Source organism: Coregonus clupeaformis, chromosome 4, assembly GCF_020615455.1.
Source record: "Coregonus clupeaformis isolate EN_2021a chromosome 4, ASM2061545v1, whole genome shotgun sequence".
Classification (NCBI taxonomy): domain Eukaryota; kingdom Metazoa; phylum Chordata; class Actinopteri; order Salmoniformes; family Salmonidae; genus Coregonus; species Coregonus clupeaformis.
The window spans coordinates 107,078-130,354 of record NC_059195.1 but is presented as its reverse complement, the minus strand read 5'-3'; the positions used below and the strand labels follow the sequence as shown (position 1 = coordinate 130,354).

At 45.3% G+C, this 23,277-nt stretch overlaps 1 protein-coding gene across 2 annotated transcripts; it reads right to left on the bottom strand.

The window, feature by feature from the left end:
- Nucleotides 1-609: 609 nt before the first annotated feature.
- Nucleotides 610-23,095, bottom strand: LOC121548857 (G1/S-specific cyclin-D2). Of its 2 annotated transcripts, none has more exons than XM_041860477.2 (5): nucleotides 22,327-23,093; nucleotides 21,104-21,319; nucleotides 17,655-17,814; nucleotides 15,550-15,698; nucleotides 610-4,127 (listed from the first exon to the last, which is right to left on the bottom strand). In XM_041860477.2, exons 1-5 carry the CDS (start codon nucleotides 22,516-22,518, stop codon nucleotides 3,939-3,941), a joined length of 906 nt encoding a protein of 301 aa, XP_041716411.1. In that variant the 5' UTR covers nucleotides 22,519-23,093; the 3' UTR covers nucleotides 610-3,938. The 2 variants fall into 2 exon arrangements, with proteins under 2 accessions (XP_041716411.1, XP_041716420.1); XM_041860486.1 differs by lacking the exon at nucleotides 610-4,127 and adding an exon at nucleotides 10,320-10,360 and having other exon boundaries at nucleotides 22,327-23,095.
- Between the last annotated feature and the right edge of the window lie 182 nt (nucleotides 23,096-23,277).

Here is a 23,277-nt window from a genome sequence, read left to right as displayed (position 1 = left end):
ATATATATTTTTAATAATATTTATTCAGTATGAAATTATGTAAAATATTAATACGATTCCACCCATGAGGCCGCTAGGTCATTTGTCTGTAGGAAAGGGGTACAGACTTGGTGGTTTAATAGTCAAAGCACTGACTTACATCCAAGAGGTTGTGGGTTCAATTATCATCTATTTGTGCTTTTGTATACGTTTCTGCAACTCTCGATGTCAAAATTACAAAGAGAAGAGTAGCAAGTGTGAAGGAGTCTGTGGCTCTGGCGTAAGGATCTCCCCCCATAAAAAGTTTGAACCCACAGCCACTAGGTGTCAGATAAGCCTATAGCTGCAGACTCACACAATAGCCTTTTGGTACAGTATATCTTCAATCAAATGAGAAGCCATTTAGCACCCTCAAGCTTTAACGTACCTTCATATGGGCCTGCATAGTTACTTGACTGCACAGTACACCACCACCAACCCAATCACTCTACACATGTCACCTTCCCTTAATCTCGTCCACCAGCTGGCTCTCTATGCACCAGCAATTTCAGCCTGGCGATGAGGTTAACCTTCCCTTAACCAGCACAGAAAAGAAGACCGCTACATTACTAGCCAGTAAAGATGCTTCACTCTTTTTTTGGGGTCAAATTTATTGAACAGAAGTTGTAGATCAGACACTTCTGAGGTACATGTGGTTGACAGTGGTGGGGGTCAAAACAAACTGGAAACCCACAGATTTCCACACTGAAGGATTAAACACAAACATTATTTTTTGATGATTAAAAAAAAACTCTGACTAAATGGGTACCTCACAAAATTAATTCCACTTAATCCAATACACTGATCCTAAATGTGCCAATTAAGTTGTAACTCATAAGTAGGAAAAATTATATACAAATATATTGTTTTTTAATCTTCCAAATACATTTTATATAGCCGTCTTTTATTTAGCACCAGGTATGATATGAAATAACTGGTATATGGTCCTCTACTTGGCCAACGACAGATCAGTGTAATCTGACAGATGAGAAGGAATTTCTGTTGTATAAAGAGAGGAGGTGCCACGTGGATCTCCTGCCTCTCATCCAGGAAAATAATCTATAACCTATCAAAATGCATCAGAGTCAGATTTGATTCCTCTAACTCCCTGAAAAAACTGCTGAGTTGTGAGGTATTGTCCAATGAACCTGAGTTACAACAACATTTCAAGGGGAGAATGTAGCAAGGAAACGACAGAACACCAGATAAATGGAAAGAAGAGAGTAAAACATGCTATTTGAGAAAACTGCAGATGGTACTTCCAGTCCAAGACATGTCCCACTTTCTTACTTTACCACTCTCTACAGTTTACATACAACAAGGAAAAAGCAAGGAAACAATAGGATACTTTAAAATTCATAATTTAGCAGCACACTCAAGTGAATATCACAATTATAAGATTGAAAAACAAAACGCTTAATAGCAGCAAGAAAAAGATATCAAACATAAACAGATCTATTTTGGCTTTCATCACTTAGAAATTAATTGAAGTAATTAATGTAAGTAATTAACATAAACAAAACATTAAAGGCTTACTCATATATTTTCTCAGTTTTTAGAAAATTGTGTTTCATGAGAAAAACAAGCAAATAGGTTCTAAGTTCTTTCTGCATTGTTGAAAATGCATGCCAAAAGTAAAGAGCAAAGTTTTCTGCCTATAGGTTTAAAGATTGTATGTTTTTTAAGTAATTTTTTTACATAGTATCACCCCATAAGGAAACATTTTTTTTCTTCTGACAAACAAGCTGAACTGTGGAGCAAAACAAACTGCAAAAAAACAATGAACCAGAAAAAAACATTATGATGTGTAATCCTTTCTTAGGACCATCATATTGATTTGGATATGAACCAGGCAAAAATAAAATTCAAGTTAAATGGATGTAATCAAAGAATCAAGTCTAGATGTGATTTGTTTTAAAGCATTCCTAGGTTTGCATTGCAATTGATTTGGTTCCACGTTGGTAAACCCTTCTCCTACTAATTGGTCAGGAAATGCTTTCTAGTCATTGTGCATCACCCTAAGTGGGAATCCAGCCCAGAGAATATCAAATAACTTAAAGAAAAAAAATCATAATAAAAAAATAAAACATTAGAAAACCCATCTACCCCGTTTGATCACCATACCCTTAAGCTTTTATGGAACATGTTTTTAAAAGTGCATTTAGGTTGATCCAAGTCTTTGATCATGACTTAAATATCTAGTTGGATTTAACAACAGTATGGCCCTTACAGGAAACATTCCAGCACACCAAACTGCTCCCTCGTGATCAACTCTTGACCTATCAGAATGATAACCGTCTGCAGCCCTTCCAATCAAGAACAGGCTTGTTCCGGTGTGCCACTCGAGAGCTTCCTACCATGTCTTCATCCATTTCCCCCTCATTTCAACTGTCTGCAGTCCTTCATTTCATGGCACCAATCGTGCCGTCTCTAGTTCCACTCTCAAAACCTCATTTTTTTGCCATCTCCTCTCACTCTCCAATAGGCTACTCCACCTTTGCCAAACTTTCACTGCTCTAAATTTTCCATACACTCCAACTCTACAAAACTTTTTTAACAATCCATCTGACACAAACAAACAACTGTTGTTTCATTCTCATCTCCAGACTAAGACCATCCCTCCATCATGCCGTCTTCCTTTCCTTAGTATTGGCTTTGGCTGATCCAGAACAAAAACATGCTTTCACGCCAACTTTACTGACAGACTTAAACAGTGCTCCCTGGTATAAAAGGTATATATGATCCTCAATAAATTTTGTATAATGTGCAGGAGTTTCTCAGAGCACACAATCCAATAACATATAACAACAAAAATAGCCTTGTTCATTTCGAAAAGTAAATATTGGCTTGGTATTAACTTGGCAATGAAATCAAGACCTTAACAGCTGATAGTTGTTCTGTCCTCACTCTCACCCTTAGGGGGCAGTATCTACACACCCTCAGGTCTCCTCAGTGTGTCTCTACCCCCTCTCTCACTCTCTCTCTGTGTGTTCTGTGTGAGTGGGCCCAGCCCTCTCCTGGCCAGCATATAAGAGCATAAATAGGAAGCAGTGCTACAGATGCACAGTTTAGCAGGCAGGAGATGCAGCTCTCCTCCTCCTGTACATTAGCTTCTCCTAAATAAAGGTGTATGAACACTGTGCAGAACCAAACCAGCACTTACTGTAATGTAATGCACACAGTACTACAGGGGCTTCCTGTATTTGAAACTGAGGGAAACGCCCACTCACTGTGAAATGGATAAATGCTTAATAATGATTAACAATTATTATAATAATAATCATAAAACTAAATTATATTGAAATAATGATAACAATATTTATAATAACAATAATTATAATACAATAATATGAATAATAACTAAATGTTTTTGCTAGCTTTTTTCGAGTGAAAAATTATATTTTGCATTTTTATCAAGTAAAAAACTAATATTTCTATATTTTTATAATTCAAGTATGCAAATCTATTCAGGTTTCCTTTCTGCAAACCTAAGGCACTATCAAGTTTTCAAATAGATTTTGTGTCTAAAATAGCTTGTTTAATTTAATATGGCACATATGTTAATTTGTGACCAGCTAAATATAGATGGGAGCCACCCAATTTTCTTTAACCTATTCTCTATCTTGTTTATAAAAGTTCTCATCAGTTGATAATTCCAGCATGATGCTGTTGGCAGCTCATAGACTGTCATCCCAAACTTTGTGAGACCTCACAGGTTGACTTAACACACAAGGGTGGGAACTCATAGATTGGTGTGGCATTTAGTGGTGGGAGTTCATTGGTTGACTTGGCGTATGTGCTGGCAGCTCATTGCTTGACGTTGCGAATGTTGTTGGATCCCATAGATTGACAGAGTGACGTGATTGCTGGGAGCTCGCTGGTGGACGTCACTCTTGTAGATGGTGGTGGTGGTGGGAAGCTCATAGGTTGACGTCGCGTACGTCTGTTGGGGTGCTGGATACGTCTGTTGGGGTTCTGGACTGGTCTTGCTGCTCTATGGTCTTGCTGCCCGGCCTGCCTTGGGCCTCCTGCCTCTGCTGCTGTTGCTCCTGCTGCAGGCTACTGGCCAACACCCGCTCTATCTGCTCCTGACACCCCTTCAGACAGTCCTGCAACACACACAGAGAAGAGACATCAATACACTAACACCTCTACTTTAGGGGCTGTACATACACACACACACACTCTTGATTGACCCCAGACACCTGTGGACAAACAGTTAACGCTGTCACACAGTTACACGTTTGACATCTGACTGTTATTGGAATAGCTTTGGTCACATGCATGGCAGGCCAGGCCGGGAGGGAATTATGGGTCTTGTGATAGGTGGTCGTGCCTGTTTCATGACCAGTCAGTCACTAGAACAATGGGTACCAGCGCACACAGACACCAGGCGACTCAATGGGCCCTTGAATCCTCTCAAACACACCTGAAGTGTGGGGAGAACATTCCTAATAGTCCTAAAGTCGATAACGGGCTGGACTCCCAAATGGTACCATATTCCCTTTATAGTGCAACATTTTTGACCAAGGGCCATAGGGTTGTTGAGAGGAACACAGCAGCCCTGAGACCAAAGAAACCTTTCTCATCACCCAGGAGACAGCGGGTGAATCTCCAAAGTCATTTCCCTGATTCCGTGCGTCCTCTCATGGGAGGTCTGACTCTACTGAGCCGAAAGCGCAGACCCTAAAGAGTGCATACAGCTCGCAAAGAGGCCAACATTCCTTTGAAATGTACGGATAATTAAAACCTAATGGGCAGCAGTCTGAGCGCCAGCGTTGCCATGGCCACATAATAACCACAGGTCTATCGAGAGATGCTGGGTTGTTCCTAGTCTTAAGACTGACTGTGGCCCCTGAGTCCCTGTGTGCTGCTGAACTGGCCTTTAGTCTGTGACGTAAAATTATAGATTTTCGCATCTACAGCACATATACATATACAGTGCCTTCGTAAAGTATTAAGACCCCTTGACTTTTTCCACATTTTGTTACGTTACAGCCTTATTCTAAAATTGATGAAATTAATTGTTTTCCTCATCAATCTACACACAATACCCCATAATGACAAAGCAAAAACAGGTTTTTAGAAATTTTTGCAAATGTATTAAAAATAAAAAACATAAGCATTCAGACCCTTTGCTATGAGACTCGAAATTGAGCTCAGGTGCATCCTGTTTCCATTGATCATCCTTCAGGTGTTTCTACAACTTGATTGGAGTCCACCTGTGGTAAATTAAATTGATTGGAAATTATTTGGAAAGGCACACACCTGTCTATATAAGGTCCCACAGTTGACAGTGCATGTCAGAGCAAAAACCAAGCCATGAGGTCGAAGGAATTGTCCGTAGAACTCCGAGACAGGATTGTGTTGAGGGACAGATCTGGGGAAGGTTACCCAAAGAATTCTGCAGCATTGAAGGTCCCCAAGAACACAGTGGCCTCCATCATTCTTAAATGGAAGAAGTTTGGAACCACCAAGACACTTCCTAGAGCTGGCCGCCCGGCCAAACTGAGCAATCGGGGGAGAAGGGTCTTGGTCAGGGAGGTGACCAAGAACCCAACGGTCACTATGATAGAGCTCTAGAGCTCCTCTGTGGAGATGGGAGAACCTTCCAGAAGGATAACCATCTCTATAGCACTCCACCAATCAGGACTTTATGGTAGAGTGGCCAGACGGAAGCCACTCCTCAGTAAAAGGCACATGACAGCTCGCTTGGAGTTAGCCAAAAGGCACCTAAAGACTCTCAGACCATGAGAAACAAGATTTTCTGGTCTGATGAAACCAAGCGTCAACTCTTTGGCCTGAATGCCAAGCGTCACGTCTGGAGGAAACCTGGCACAATCCCTACGGTGAAGCATTGTGGTGGCAGCATCATGCTGTGGGGATGTTTTTCAGTGGCAGCGACTGGGAGACTAGTCAGGATCGAGACAAAGATGAATGGAGCAAAGTACAAAGAGATCCTTGATGAAAACCTGCTCCAAAGCGCTCAGGACCTCAGACTGGGGCGAAGGTTCACCTTCCAACAGAACAACGACCCTAAGCACACAGCCAAGACAACAGTCTCTGAATGTCCTTGAGTGGCCCAGCCAGAGCCCGGACTTGAACCCGATCGAACATCTCTGGAGAGACCTGAAAATAGCTGTGCGGCAACGCTCCCCATCCAACCTGACAGAGCTTGAGAGGATCTGCAGAGAAGAATGGGAGAAACTCCCCAAATACAGGTGTGCCAAGCTTGTAGCGTCATACCCTAGAAGACTCAAGGCTGTAATCGCTGACAAAGGTGCTTCAACAAAGTACTGAGTAAAGGGTCTGAATTTTAATTTTAATTTTATTTATTTAACCTTTATTTAACCAGGTAAGCCAGTTAAGAACAAGTTCTCATTTACAACTGCGACCTGGCCAAGATAAAGCAAAGCAGTGCGATAAAAACAACAAACACAGAGTTACATATGGAATAAACAAAACGTACAGTCAATAACACAATAGAAAATCTATATACAGTGTGTGCAAATGTAGTAAGTTATGGAGGTAAGGCAATAAATAGGCCATAGTGCAAAATAATTACAATTTAGTATTAACACTGGTGTGATAGATGTGCAGAAGATGATGTGCAAATAGAGATACTGGGGTGCAAATGAGCAAAATAAATAACAATGTAAATAACAATATGGGGATGAGGTAGTTGGGTGGGCTAATTACAGATGGGCTGTGTATAGGTGCAGTGATCGGTAAGCTGCTCTGACAACTGATGCTTAAAGATAGTGAGGGAGATAAGTGTCTCCAGCTTCAGAGATTTTTGCAGTTCGTTACAGTCATTTGCAGCAGAGAACTGGAAGGAATGGCGGCCAAAGGAGGTGTTGGCTTTGGGGATGACCAGTGAGATATACCTGCTGGAACGCATACTACGGGTGGGTGTTGCTATGAATACTTACACTACCAGTCAAAAGTTTGGACACACCTACTCACTACAGGGTTTTTCTTTATTTTTAAAATTTCTACAATGTAGAATAATAGTGAAGACATCAAAACTATGAAATAACACATATGGAATCATGTAGTAACCAAAAAAGTGTTAAACAAATCAAAATATATTTGAGATTTGAGATTCTTCAAATAGCCACCCTTTGCCTTGATGACAGCTTTGCACACTCTTGGCATGGGGTATTGTGTGTAGATTGATGAGGGGGGAAAAATGTAATCAATTTTAGAATAAGGCTGTAACCTAACAAAATGTGGAAGAAGTCAAGGGGTCTGAATACTTTCCGAAGGCACTGTATATATATACAGCTGTGGAAAAAATTAAGAGACCACTGCAACTTTTTCTTAAATCAGCATCTCTACATGTATGACAGCCATTCCATTCCAGTGTCTGTTGAATTCCAACACAGGCACACCTCATTCTACTGAATTAGGTACTGATTAGGTGATCACCTGAACATAATCTTATTTAACGAGGAAAATTATAAAAACCACTGCTGTGGTCATCACTATCCTCTTGCAATAGGACCCGCTGGATGGCTAATAGTACCTCAAAAGTAATATTAATCAAAAAATTACTATTGACCATGCCAAAAGAGTTGAAAAGGAAAGTTTTGAGTGAGGAAAGGAAGGGTTCAATTCTGGTTTTACTGGCAGAGGGATACAGTGAGCGTCAGGTTGCTTCCATCCTTAAAATTTCAAAGACGGCGGTTCATAAGAACAAGGTCAAGCAGCAGACATTGGGGACAACAAAGCTACAGACCGGCAGAGGGCGAAAACGACTCTCTACTGACCGGGATGATCGCCAACTCATTCGAATGTCACTCAACAACCGTAGGATGACATCAAGTGACCTACAAAAAGAATGGCAAACGGCAGCTGGGGTGAAGTGCACGGCAAGGACGGTTCAAAACAGGCTCCTAGGGGCAGGGCTGAAGTCGTGCAAAGCTAGAAAAAAGCCCTTAATCAATGAGAAGCAAAGAAGAGCCAGGCTGAGGTTTGCAAAAGACCATAAGGATTGGACCGTAGAGGACTGGAGTAAGGTCATCTTCTCTGATGAGTCCAATTTTCAGCTTTGCCCAACACCTGGTCGTCTAATGGTTAGACGGAGACCTGTAGAGGCCTACAAGCCACAGTGTCTCGCACCCACTGTGAAATTTGGTGGAGGATCGGTGATGATCTGGGGGTGCTTCAGCAAGGCTGGAATCGGGCAGATTTGTCTTTGTGAAGGACGCATGAATCAAGCCACGTACAAGGTTGTCCTGGAAGAAAACGTGCTTCCTTTTGCTCTGACATTGTTCCCCAACTCTGAGGATTGGTTTTTCCAGCAGGACAATGCGCCATGCCACACAGCCAGGTCAATCAAGGTGTGGATGGAGGACCACCAGATCAAGACCCTGTCATGGCCAGCCCAATCTCCAGACCTGAACCCCATTGAAAACTTCTGGAATGTGATTATGAGGAAGATGGATGGTCACAAGCCATCAAACAAAGCCGATCTGCTTGAATTTTTGTGCCAGGAGTGGCATAAAGTCACCCAACATCAATGTGAAAGACTGGTGGAGAGCATGCCAAGATGCATGAAAGCTATCAGGGTTATTCCACCAAATATTGATTTCTGAACTCTTCCTAAGTTAAAACATTGGTATTGTGTTGTTTAAAAATGAACATGAACTTATTTTCTTTATTTCATTATTCGAGGTCTGACAACACTGCATCTTTTTTGTTATTTTGACCAGTTGTCATTTTCTGCAAATAAATGCTCTAAATGACAATATATTTATTTGGAATTTGGGAGAAATGTTGTCAGTAGTTTATAGAATAAAACAAAAATGTTATTTTTACCCAAACACATACCTATAAATAGTAAAACCAGAGAAACTGATAATTTTGCAGTGGCCTCTTACTTTTTTCCAGAGCTGTATATATATATATATATATATATATAGCAGTGGAGGCTGGTGGGAGGAGCTATAAGAGGACGGGCTCAATGTAATGGCTGGAATGGAATTAATGGGACAGAGTCAAACATGTGGTGTCCATATGTTTGATCTGTTTGATACCATTCCATTAATTTCATTCCAGCCATTACAATGAGCCCGTCCTCCTATTGCTCCTCCCACCAGCCTCCACTAATATATATAACGATAGCTAACTCCATCCCATACATATGTGGGCAACTGCGGCATTCAAACGAGGCTGCAATGAAAACTAATGGGACTGTAGCGACTGTGTTGGCATCAAACGACGTAACGTACGCCACGCATTATTCAACTCATTCTGTGCCGTACAGCCACTTTCCACCAGGTGTAGCGCTTCTCTCGCAGATTAAAAACAAGAAATGATCAATGGTGAGTGTAATGGTGAGTGTAAAGTTAATTACTTGTGAGTTCATCAATAGTTAATTCAATCAATTTTATTTTTTGCGCATAATCACTGCGAGCCATCATCAAAAACCGTGACACCCACAGTTTAATTGTGAAGATAAATTTAGCACCGCCCTAAAAACCCTTCGACACAAACCTTCAAATAGGTATGTAATGAGACATTATATAAACTCTTTATAGTGTTTTATTTACATGTTAGAGGTGATAAGTTGGACAAATCGGGTGTCAGAGTGCTGCGTGTGGATGTGGTGCAGGGAATCAAGCGCAGGAACAAGGGTGTTCTTCAACAGACTTTGTTTACTCCAAAACAGGAATGAGTCGCCAACCCAACCGGGCGGCACGAACAATTACGCACAACACACAGTGCGCAAAAACAAGAAAAAGTGCACACAGTGCGAACTCTCGAAATTACAAACTAACGAGAGAGGAAACTCCTTGAAGGCAACAGCTGACAAAAATAATCACACATAACACCTGACCCAACACACGATAACTAAATAGGAAACAAAATCAAACACTAACAAGGGACAGGTGTACAACTAGACAAAACTAAACAAACATGAAACATCGAACGGTGGCAGCTAGTACTCCGGGGACGACGACCGCCGAAGCCTGCCCGAACAAGGAGAAGGAGCAGCCTCGGCCGAAACCGTGACAGTACCCCCCCCTTGACGCGCGGCTCCAGCCGTGCGCCGATCCCGGCCTCGGGGACGACCAGGACGACGCGGAGCAGGGCGCGTAGGATGACCCCGATGGAACTCGGTCAGCAGGGACAGGTCTAATATGTCCCTCCTCGGCACCCAGCACCGCTCCTCCGGGCCGTACCCCTCCCACTCCACGAGATATTGGAGACCCCCCATCCGGCGTCTCGAATCAAGGATGGACCTCACAGTGTACGCCGGAGCCCCCTCGATGTCCAACGGGGCGGAGGAATCTCCTCTATCTCATAATCCTGGAGTGGACCAGCTACCACCGGCCTGAGGAGAGACACATGAAACGAGGGGTTAATATTCCTGTAATCAATAGGCAGTTCTAACCTGTAACACACCTCGTTCAACCTCCTCAGGACTTTAAATGGCCCCACAAACCGCCGACCCAGCTTCCGGCAGGGCAGGCGGAGGGGCAGGTTTCTGGTCGAGAGCCAGACTCGATCTCAAGGTGCGTACACAGGCCCCTCACTGCGGTGGAGATCGGCGCTCGTCTTATGCCGACGGATGGCCCGCTGCAGATGAACGTGGGCAGCGTTCCACGTCTCCTCCGAGCGCCGCACCCACTCATCCACCGCAGGGGCCTCGATCTGGCTCTCGTGCCAAGGTGCCAGAACCGGCTGGTACCCTAACACACTCTGGAAAGGGGTTAGTTGGGTGGAGGAGTGGCGGAGAGAGTTCTGCGCCATCTCGGCCCACGGAACGTATCTCGCCCACTCCTCCGGCCGGCCCTGGCAATAAGACCTCAGAAACCTCCCCACATCCTGGTTGACACGTTCAACCTGCCCAATACTCTCCGGGTGGTAACCCGAGGTAAGGCTCACCGAAACCCCCAACCGTTCCATAAACGCTCTCCACACTCTGGAGGTGAACTGGGGGCCTCGATCAGACACTATATCCTCGGGTACCCGTAATGCCGGAAGACATGGGTAAACAGAGCCTCAGCGGTCTGTAGGGCAGTAGGTAGACCCGGCATGGGTAGGAGACGACAGGCCTTCGAGAACCGATCCACAACGACCAGGATGGTAGTATTCCCCTGTGAGAGGGGAAGGTCTGTAACAAAATCCACCGAGAGGTGGGACCAGGGTCGTTGTGGAACGGGCAGGGGTTGTAGCTTACCCCTGGGCAAATGTCTGGGCGCCTTACACTGGGCACACACCGAACAGGAGGAGACATAAATCCTCACATCCCTGGCTAACGTTGGCCACCAGTACTTAGTGCTAAGGCAGTGAACTGTCCGGCCGATACCTGGATGTCCAGAGGAGGGGGACGTATGAGCCCAATAAATGAGGCGATCGCGTACCTCGAGCGGAACGTACGTCCGACCCACAGGACACTGGGGAGGACTTAGGTCGGTGCGTAATGCCTGCTCGATCTCGGCATCGACCTCCCATACCACCGGTGCAACCAGACACGACTTCGGTAGTATGGGAGTGGGCTCAACGGACCTCTCCTCCGTGTCATATCGCCGAGACAGGGCATCTGCCTTCCCGTTCTGGGACCCAGGGATGTAAGTGATTTTAAACACAAACCGGGCTAGAAACATAGTCCAGCGGGCCTGGCGAGGATTCAGTCTCCTAGCTGCCCGGATGTATTCCAGGTTACGGTGGTCAGTTAGAATGAGGAAAGGGTGTTGAGCCCCCTCAAGCCAATGCCTCCACACCTTTAGGGCCTGTACCACGGCTAACAGCTCCCTGTCCCCTACGTCATAATTCCGCTCCGCCGGACTGAGCTTCTTAGAATAAAAAGCACAGGGGCGGAGTTTAGGTGGTGTGCCAGACCGTTGGGAGAGAACGGCCCCAATACCAGCCTCGGACGCGTCTACCTCTACCTGGAAAGGCAAAGCGGGATCCGGATGCGCCAACACCGGCGCCGAGGTAAACAGGTCCTTCAGTCTCCCAAAAGCCCTGTCCGCCTCAGCTGACCACTGCAAGCGCACCGGACCCCCCTTCAACAGAGACGTAATGGAAGCTGCCACCTGTCCAAAACCCCGGATAAACCTCCGGTAATAATTCGCAAAACCCAAGAACTGTTGCACCTCTTTCACAGTGGTTGGGGTTTGCCAATTACGCACAGCTGACACCCGGTCAACCTCCATCTTCACCCCTGACGCAGACAATTGATAACCCAAAAAGGAGACCGACTTCTGAAAGAACAGACATTTCTCTGCCTTGACATATAGGTCATGCTCCAACAGCCTCCTCAACACTCGGCGCACCAGGGCTACATGCTCAGCCTCGGGTAGAACTGTACACCAGAATATCGTCTATGTACACGACTACTCCCTGCCCCTGCATGTCCCGGAAAATCTCATCTACAAAGGATTGGAAGACTGAGGGAGCATTCATTAACCCATATGGCATGACGAGATACTCGTAATGACCGGAGGTCGTGCTAAATGCTGTCTTCCATTCATCGCCCTCTCTAATGCGCACCAAGTTATATGCGCTCCTAAGATCCAATTTTGTGAAGAACTGAGCACCGTGTAATGACTCCGTCATAGTCGCAATCAGAGGAAGTGGATAGCTGTACTTCACTGTAATCTGATTGAGACCGCGGTAATCAATACACGGGCGCAGACCTCCATCTTTTTTCTTCACAAAAAAGAAGCTTGAGGACGCGGGTGAAGTGGAGGCCCGTATGTATCCCTGTCTCAGAGACTCGGCGATGTAAGTTTCCATTGCCTTCCTCTCCTCTTGGGACAAGGGATACACATGGCTCCGCGGGAGAGCTGCTCCTGACTGGAGATCTATCGCACAATCCCCCTGTCTATGAGGCGGCAGCTGCGCTGCCCTAGTCTTACTGAACACCAGTTTCAAATCCTCATACTCAGGGGGAATCTGCAGTGCTGGCATTAGATTCGGACTCTCCACCGAGGTCGCCCCTATGGAAACACCCAGACACAGCCCCACACACTGAGCAGACCACCCTGTAAGAGCATTCTCTCGCCACGAAATAGTAGGGTCATGGGTAATCAACCAGGGAAGCCCCAGCACCACCGGATACGCAGGAGAGTCAATCAGATAGAGCTGAATCGTCTCCTCATGACCCCCCTGCGTCACCATCTTAAGAGGCGCTGTGACCTCCCTAATCAACCCAGATCCTAACGGACGGCTATCTAGGGCATGTACAGGGAAAGGCTTATCAACGGGAAGGAGGGGAATCCCTAACTTTACACAGAACTGGCGATCTACAAAATTCCCAGCTGCGCCTGAATCTACCAGCGCCTTATGCTGGGAACGAGGTGCAACCTGTGGAAAACAAACAGGCAAGGTTAGGTGAACGACAGAAAGCTCTGGGTATGTAGGGCGCCTACTCACCTGGGAGGACTCCCCAATGCCTGGCCTGACCTCACCTCCACCAGGGGACCTTCCCCAACACCTAGCCGCGGTGTGCCCTCCACGGCCACAGTTGGTGCAGGGAACGGCCCCCTCGGGTTCCTACTCCTCCGTTCCCTAGCGCCAGCACCTCCGAGCTCCATAGGGCTCGGCTCGGAGGCGCTGGAAGGTGGAATGGGCAACCCCCCCCCCGGGACGTCCACGGGTAGCGAGCAGGGTGTCCAGCCGAATGGCCATGTCGACCAGTTGGTCAAACGACAACGTGGTATCCCTGCACGCCAACTCTCTCTGGACGTCCTCCCGGAGGCTGCAGCGGAAGTGGTCTATGAGGGCCCGCTCATTCCACCCTGCATCTGCCGCTAGAGTCCGGAACTCCAATGCAAAAGCCTGTGCGCTCCTCATCCCCTGTCGGAGGTAGAACAGACGCTCCCCCCGCCGCCTTCCCCTCCGGTGGATGGTCAAACACGGCACGGAAGCGGCGGGAGAACTCCGCATAGGTAACCGTAGCGGCGTCTATTCTCCTCCATTCGGCGTTGGCCCACTCCAACGCCTTGCTGGTGAGACAGGAGATGAGGGCGGAGACGCCTCGTGTCCCGAGGGAGCCGGGTGTACGGTGGCGAGGTAGAGCTCCACTTGCAGCAAGAACCCTTGACACCCGGCAGCGGAGCCGTCGTACGCCCTCGGGAGGGAGAGCCGAATCCCGCTGGGTTCCGGAAGGGGGACAGGAGGACTGACCGATGGGGATGGTCCGGTAGGTGGGGGCGTGGGTACCCCGCTGGTCTCCCATCGGTGGAGAGTGTTCATCACCTGATCCAGGGCGTGACCGATCTGGTTGATCCTGTCCTCCTGCCCACGAAGACGGTCCTCCATAATGTCCGTTGGCGCAGCTGCTCCTGCTGATTCCATAGTGTGATGTGTGATTCTGTCAGAGTGCTGCGTGTGGATGTGGTGCAGGGAATCAAGCGCAGGAACAAGGGTGTTCTTCAACAGACTTTGTTTACTCCAAAACAGGAATGAGTCGCCAACCCAACCGGGCGGCACGAACAATTACGCACAACACACAGTGCGCAAAAACAAGAAAAAGCGCACACAGTGCGAACTCTCGAAATTACAAAATAACGAGAGAGGAAACTCCTTGAAGGCAACAGCTGACAAAAATAATCACACATAACACCTGACCCAACACACGATAACTAAATAGGAAACAAAATCAAACACTAACAAGGGACAGGTGTACAACTAGACAAAACCAAACAAACATGAAACATCGAACGGTGGCAGCTAGTACTCCGGGGACGACGACTGCCGAAGCCTGCCCGAACAAGGAGAAGGAGCAGCCTCGGCCGAAACCGTGACATCGGGTGAAAAAAGCCAGAGAAAATGTGCTTTACAATGGTATTCATATTACAGTTGACCTGGAAGTATTATGTTTTTGGGGTGCTAAAATAAGGTCAAATGTACAGAACAGCGCGATGTACAAAAGTGCGTTAGCTACCGTTAGTGTGAGCGGGCTCTCAATGCATGTCATCTTAAAGAGTTAGGAAATCTGTGCTCGTTTCTCTGCTGCCATTTCCCCTGGAAAGATGGAGGCTCTGTTAGGCATTAGCAACATGCTCTTTCAGGAGAGAGGAGAGCTAAAGTGGGAGCCATACAAAGGAACTGCCTGCCTGTGTCCTACCACAAGAATGTGGCCCTGGGTTCTAAGAAGACATTCCCTCGCCTCTGCTCTTTATAGCTGCAGTCTGGGTCCCGAGCCAAGACCCACAGGCTCTGACTCCATGAAAAGTAAATAGCTTCAATGTGCGACTACTGCAGGCATACTGTAGCATCGCTCTTGTTTATCAGGACGGTCTCCGTGCTCCAAGCCCAGAAACGTTGGTGAATAGCTAAGTCTAACAGGCAGACGAAGAGGGTGTCGGTGCCCAATGTTGGAACACATTAAGTATTTTGCGCTATACGCTCACCAACACTGATATTACCAACTCTTCAAAAGTTCCCTACCATGCTCCTAAAATGTCTGCCGTGTAGCACTTACCTAGCCTGATCTCAGATCTGTTTGTGCTTTCTGAATTGGCCAAACATCACAAACAGACCTGGGATCAGGCTATAGACACTACTTACCACCTCTGTGTTGGTGATCTTAGCCAGCAGGTCAGTCAAACGGTCTCGACTCAGGGCCTGGTCTGATTTGTCCAGCTGCAGGCCGCAGACTGCCGCCCCCACGCTGCCCGAAGCGATCATGGAGGGGGGGTTCATGGCGAAGCTGAAATCTGAGGACAAGAGACAACGTGATCCATCAGTCACCTGTCGGACATCAGTGAGTTCACAACAGTCAAGTCAAGGGGTGACAAACCAGAATCGTAGTTACACATTCAAGTCAAGGAGTAGTCCAAAGGAAGTGAGGAAGCATTTAAAGAGGGACAAGTCTATAATATAAGTTACGAACTGAGTTGAACTCTACTTTCCCATAGATTAACACATTCACACAAGATGCACTATCAAGTCAAGGAGTAGTCCAAATGAAGTAAGGGAGCTGAGCATTTAAAGACGTTCAAACATCTTTATAATCTCTTAATATGAGTTCTTAAAGAGCTTAACCCAACTTTCCCACAGTCTAACACATGTCCAAAATGGCCGTGGTGGAGTCTGTGTGTTTTCCCTCACTCTGCCTCAGCTGTGATTAGGAAAACAGAGCAGGAATCCTCCTACTCAGTGAGCAATAAGTTCCAGGAACTACTCCCTCTTGTCCACCATCAACCAGGCCCAGAGCCCTGAGCGACAACAGCCCTGCCGGATGGCTGGCTGGCGGGGGAGAGAGGAAGCAGGCCTGGAGGAAAGGAAACGGCCCTAACGTGGACTGGGGTTAGCTCCAGCTCTAGCCCCAGCACAGCACAATCCAGCCAAGCACAGACCCTGGTCTCTGTGCTGTGGCCTTCTCTCTCTTTATAGAAAGAGGATGTGACTGATAGCTTTGGATCAACCCCAGGGAGTAGTCCAACCACTCTCGTCTCCTCCTCAAGAGTCCAGCTGTGCAAAGGCCAGAGAGCTCCCCTGTCATGAGAACAACATTCAGAACAGCACATAAAACCCCAAACATTTACATTACTGCTAAACCACAGCGGATTCTTTTTTTATTGTGGCTGTTTTGCGCTTATGATATAAACGGGCCGCTTATGAATAGTGGGGAGACCGCTGAAACACGCCCAAATAAAAAATGCAACACTAAAATGGCACTAAACAGCCACAGGGCATGAACCTCATTGAAGGAGCCTATGGCTTGAATACCATATTGTAGTAAACAAGGACTTATGGGCCAGATCGGATCAAAGAGACACATGGCAGTAAATCTGAATACACCAAAGTGGACTTTTTCCCTACGTTTTAATTCCTCCCTCTAAAATTGTCTGACAAGGAAAAAAACGTATGTGAAAGATTGAATATATAGAAGAGAGAAATAGACCAGCAGCTGCCTACAGGTAAGCTAGTTGGGACTGTCTTATTACTGCAGTCCATTCAATCAGAACAAGGACATAGGCGGTAGGACATACAGTAGGATATAGGAAAGGAAACAAACCCATTGGGATTCACCCTTAGAGTTTAGGAAGGGCCTGAAGCAGCATCTGAGTCCATCCTGCTCCACAGCAGAGATGTACAGAGGCTGGGGGAGGAAGGAAGGAAGACTGCCGGCTGCCAGTTCTGACTTATCAAACCTGGAAGGGCCTCTGTCAACAAACAATACTCAGAAAGAGAGAGCGAGAGAGCAACCCAGCTGCTGCACCCGAGTCATCCTAGTCCACAGAGGAGGAGGTGGAAGGGGAGCCAAACAGCAGGCGAGGAGACTCATCCACCCACTGTCATCACAGGGGGAGGCTAACCTAAACACTACACGCACTGAGAGGATTCTCCCAGCCTCCTTTAACTATACTATTAATGCCTTATATGCTCAAAGTGCTCTGATACAGCTTGCATCTGCTTTTAGCAGCCGTTCTAATGTAAAGATGACCCCATTAGGCTACGAGCAGTGTTCCAGTGATGGAAACAGAAACGTGGAGAGCAGTCATTGGATGGATGTGTGTTTGTGGTCCCTGCCTTTAGACTGCAGAGTAGAGGGTCAGATGAGTGCAATCAACGATGAGTCACAATGTCAGACAGATTGTGAAGGAGAAAGAGGAGAGACTATCCTATCAGGAAGCAGAAGGTCTCCTGAGGTCATTTCCTGTTATTACCTGTGGCACACAGGGCGATGAATGTCTGTGTGTGCTTGCGGACCACAGATAGCTTCTCTTTGGGCAGGGGCAGTCTGCCTATGATGTGATCCACAAAGTCGTTTGGGATGACTGCCGCCATGTTCCACTTCAACTTCCCTAGGACCACCAACTCCCACTCCTAGAGGACAGAGACGGAAGGAAGAAAACAAAGCATGAGAAGAATTGCAATGTCTTGTGGATCATTATTATGCATTCACCACTTTACTCAGCCTTACTGTCAAAAAATGCATGAGCTGGGTTTATAAGCTGCTGAACGATTAACCAAAATGTCGGTTTTTAAACTACTAATTGACTGACGTCGTTTTTTTTTTCCTTCTGTGAACTTTCCTTCTTCTGTGAGCTCAATGCGCACATCTTACAGTTTCTCTAGGGATAAATCAGATCGAGCCTGAACTGTGCGAGTTGTCCTTTCCAACAGGCCAATATACTACATAGTTTAGCGCATTAAACGTGGTAATTAACTACAATGACCATAATCCATTGCGCATCTACTTGTCCGGTCTGAGTTTAATTTATGCCTGCTACAGAAGAGAGATAAATGCGTGATATAGAGAGCAGCTGTTGCTTCGCGAGGTCTCTACCTGAAAATACATGATCTAATTCATTGATAGTTGGTATTCAGCAGTCATAAAAGTATGCCTTATTTACTTTGAAGAACTACTAAAATAGTGATTTAGTCAGACAGCATAGGCAGCAGCTCTATAGAGATGAGATGATGACTTGGAATGAAATAATAGTAATCAAATAAAACAATTGTAATATACACAACTGAAATACTTTATTAAAGTCAAATAATGTGAAATTATGGTTAATAAGTGATAAGCAGTAATCGGCAGTCACTACCATCATGGGACTTTTATCAATTGTTTTATTCTGTTGTAGGGTATTGAGGGGATGTTTGAGGATTGTTGATCCTGTTACTCATCTGTTTGCCATGAAATACCATGCATACCAACAAGTCTGTCTCAATTCAGAGGAGATATCATTCAACACCAGAGCAACATTTTCCTCGACTCTCTCTTTGCTCTCTCTCTCTCGCTCCCGCTCTCTGTCTGAATATTTGTCTGCATGGTTCTCTCATTGTTATTCAACTACCCGCCCTCCAGGACAACTACAGCACCCGATGTCACAGGAAGGCCAAAAAGATCATCAAGGACATCAACCACCCGAGCCACTGCCTGTTCACCCCGCTATCATCCAGAAGGCGAGGTCAGTACAGGTGCACAAAGATTGGACCGAGAGAATGAAAAAGCTTCTATCTCAAGGCCATCAGACTGTTAAATAGCCATCACTAGCACATTAGAGGCTGCTGCTGCTTATTGAAATCACTGGCCACTTTAAGAAATGGAACACTAGTCACTTGAATAATGTTTACATATCTTGCATTACTCATCTCATATGTTTATTTATTTATTTTATCTTTATTTAACTAGGCAAGTCAGTTAAGAACAAATTCTTATTTACAATGACGGCCTACACCGGCCAAACCCGGACGACGCTGGGCCAATTGTGCGCCGCCCTATGAGACTCCCAATCATGGCCGGTTGTGATACAGCCTGGAATCGAACCAGGGGGTCTGTAGTGATGCCTCAAGCACTGAGATGCAGTGCCTTAGACCGCTGCGCCACTCGGGAGCCCAGTATATGTATATACTGTATTCTATAATATTCTACTGTATCTTAGTCCATGCCGCTCTGTCATTGCTTGTCCATATATGTATATATTCTTAATTCCATTCCTTCCTTAGATTGGTGTGTATTGGGTATATGTCGTGAAATTGTTAGATATTACTTGTTAGATATTACTGCACTGTCGGAGCTAGAAGCACAAGCATTTCGCTACACCCGCAATAACATCTGCTAAACACGTGTATGTGACAAATACAATTTGATTTGATTTGATGTGACATGTCGAGCCTCGCCACTGGTTCCAGTCCCAGCCAAAAAGACAGCAGCATCGCAGCCACAGTTGCTTCCTTCCTGTCACAAGCCTTAGCTAGAGTCTTTGGTCTGCACCGCCCGCGTTGGTTAGCATGCTGCAGGGAGCTTTTATGTTAAAAGCAGCCTCACCCCAAGGGGAAAAGGAATGGAACAAAACAGCCAATGTGACAAATTCAGCTGATCCCCCGACTGGTTTCCTCTTTGAGATGATGTGTCAACCCGAGACAGAGGCTGTGGCAGTGAACGCCCATGTTTACTGAAACCCCTCTGTTAGCGTGGACAGGGACAGCCCCCTCTCTGAGCGGCTCTCTCAGATGATATGGGCAGCCCAGGACAAGCGTCAGCCATACAGCGAGACTTCATTCATCCATATATGTTTCCTACCAGCGCAGCGCCACACATGCAAAAGATTAACCTATGCTAAGCCCGTGGAGAATGTAGACTGAAGATGTGCAGGGAGGAGGTCTGTTCTGTTGTCGCTGCTGCGCTCACTTCCTGGACAGCTGCCCTTGCTAGAAACCCCCTGAATTCCCCTCTCTCTCCCAGCTGATGCACCAGCTGTGGCTCATTGACAAAGAATCTCAATTTCACCATGTCTCTTCTTAGCCTGGTCCCAGGTCTGTTTGTGCCGTCTAGCATGAGTTTGCATTACTGTGACCTTAAGAATTGGCAAGACAGCACAAACACATCTGGGACCAGGCTAGTCTCTAACTATAAGTTTCCATTGACTTTTTCCAAGGAAACCTCTAGCACAAGGGTTGTGTGCTGATGCAACCCCAGCAGCTGGACAGCAGAGGAGAAGAGGACACAGTCCTATAGCTCTCCTATGGTGATTCATATTTGGCCTCTTGAGCAACATGGGTGGGACATGCCATTTACTGTAGAAATATTGATGTAATGGTAGGGAGGAATGTCTTATCTGATACTAGGGAGTGACAGGCTTTAAAGAGTTGCTAGGAGGGTGGGCTGGTTAACTGGGGGTCCCCTGTGGGATAACCTGTGAATAACTGGCCCCTGAGCGAGACCAATCATTCAATTAACAACAGAGAGAGTGGTCAAGAAAACACAGTTGGATATTATGAAACTAATGCATATAAACTTCCTCAACCAGTGGATCTTAATAGAACCCTTTGTGGATGTATGCACTACTGTTCCTTTCTACAAATTCTTGATTCACAATGTTGGAAATGTTTAAATCCTTCTACCACAAGACAAATAACTGCCACTAGATGGCAACACAGGCCACTTCAGTTCAGATCTGATCAGGCACTCTCCTCATGCATGCATAGGCCTACTGTATGGCCAAGGAATTAATCAGTCTCCAGAACTGTACACTGACATATCTAACTAAATATGTCTGAAGAAAAAAGTATAATCTTGTACAATTATTGGGCTATACATGAATGTATGACGTTTTAAGTAATTGCATACTTTTCCATGCATTATGAGAAAACAATTGTTTCTTACCAGCAGCTCCCTTGGTGTGATGGAGTTGTCTGTGTACATGCACAGCTTTTCTGCAGTTAATGGACGACTCTCCTTTAACTTTGTTGCAAGGAACATGCATACAGCTCCTAGAAGTTGCAAATAAGACTTTCTAGTGGGCACCACCGCTAAAAATCTGTCCAAATAATTAATAGCCAAGGGGAAAACGTCTTCCTCAGTCTTCTCCTCTTCACAAACCTGGTGGGAGAGAATATTATTATAATATTAGGCCTACTATTTTTTTATTATTATATCAATATTTACATTAATGTCTGCAGAAACAAGAAAATATCAAATTGTGCATGATGGGAAAACCAAATGTGATCTATGTTGTCGATATTCAGTCAGTGGATCCGCATTAAAAGCTTAAATATCAAAGTATGTCAAAAAGCTCTCATTCATTATAGCCTGTAGCGGAAGTTATGCCCAAACACCCACGCTGCTCATTTCGCCATGTCCGACATATTTTCAAAAAATAATTACTAATATAAATAAATTAGCTACAGCAGGGAAATTGTATGCGTAATGTTCATAAACCATTCCTAAACCATTCCCGAAAATTGTGAGAATAATTTGTCTTTGATAAAGGTTTATAATTGAAAAAACGAAAGTAGCCTGTGCGTGCTTGCTGTTTTGACGCAACAAGAACTGGAAATAATATTTTCCAAAAATGGTCATAATTATTCAGAACGTTCAAATTGGATAGATTCAACATGAAAATGAAGCTTAAAATGTCTTCTTTCATTTGACTGATTCCATGACTAATACAATCCAAGATGTTGACATTCCGCGAACTTAAATGCATGGTGATGACTTTAACTAGCCTGGTGGAACTTCCGAAGCACCACAACGCATTGCATGGGTCATTTCTCAGTGAATTAAATTGTTAAAATTCGGCTACACGACATGCATGTCAGCTCTCAAAACAACCATGCTATGAAACTTCAATAAACCATCTGAATAAATACACAACCTTATTACAGAGTTATTAGAACATGCGCCTATGAACAACTTGCAACATTCTTACACAAAAACGCACACACATGTTGATTTGGATTAGAGAAATCAAATCGTATTATACAAGGCACACTTATTAGAGTGAGGGAAGTAAATGACTTCAAACAATATACCTGACCAATGCACACATGCCTTCAAGCAGCAATATACCTGATCAATGCACATGTAGGCTAAAAACGCTCACAAACCTCGTGCATCCATCCTGCAACCATTCGCCTCATTTGTGGCTGAATGTCCTTCTGGACACATTTAAAATACGAACATTGCGGTAGAAACCTGTCTTCAATGGTTAGCAGACTTTGCAATACTCTGTCGTCATAGAGAATGTTGGGGTCAATTTGGGCTCTCACGACTTTGTCCTCGAAGCAAAGAAGTTCCATGGTTCGGTTCTTTCCTTTGCAGAAAAAAATTATAACGTCAAAACAGTAGTGGGGACAGTGTAAAACTGCTGGAGAAGTAGGCTATTCGGGAGGAAGCATGGGTGAGACTGCAGGGTTTATTCCAGCGTAGTCCTGCCTCTCGATAGCCTCTGTTTCCTCTCAGCTCTGACCTTTAGGCTACTTTCTTCTTATTGAAGTCTGAATAAACGCAGGGTAGGCTATAGGCTATGACGCAAGCATATCTCATTCTGCACAACAATTGGCTAGGCTATAGTGATAGATTGTACAACAAGCTTTTGCTCTATCTCTTGCTGTGTTGCTAGAAGCAGGAACCGGATGAATGCCACCTCACTCGTTTAACTTGTCCCTCTCCCCACCCCAACTCCGGCCTCACACATGCGCTGATGCAGTGAAATCGAAAATATAGAAATGTCAGACATGAACCTAATCGATCACACTAGCATTGTGAGGTTTCTGTATCTCTTACATCTTTGTTTGTCATCTTTAACCAGGCTACTGCTTCTACTACGGCTAACGAATTTCAAATAACCGTGTTATTATAAGATTATAACTAGGCTATTCTTAATTGGCACTTAATTGATTAATTATCAAGAGCTTGGAATCTAGCAAACTAAACCGCAAGCTTTTCTTTAGTTCAACTATCTTAGTTCAACTATCTCAATGTTTACAGAACAATCACCTATACTATTGTTGAAAGAGGAACTACAAATCATTGAGCTGAAAAAGCAACATCTTGCT

Excerpts from the sequence above, each read along its gene's own strand:
- LOC121548857 (XM_041860477.2), bottom strand. The coding sequence starts at position 22,518 with ATGGAACTTCTTTGCTTCGAGGACAAAGTCGTGAGAGCCCAAATTGAC. Across the intron at positions 15,699-17,654 it reads CATCGCCCTGTGTGCCACAG|ATTTCAGCTTCGCCATGAAC; the intron begins GTAATAACAGGA and ends TCTTGTCCTCAG. Across the intron at positions 4,128-15,549 it reads AGATCACCAACACAGAGGTG|GACTGTCTGAAGGGGTGTCA; the intron begins GTAAGTAGTGTC and ends TGTGTGTTGCAG.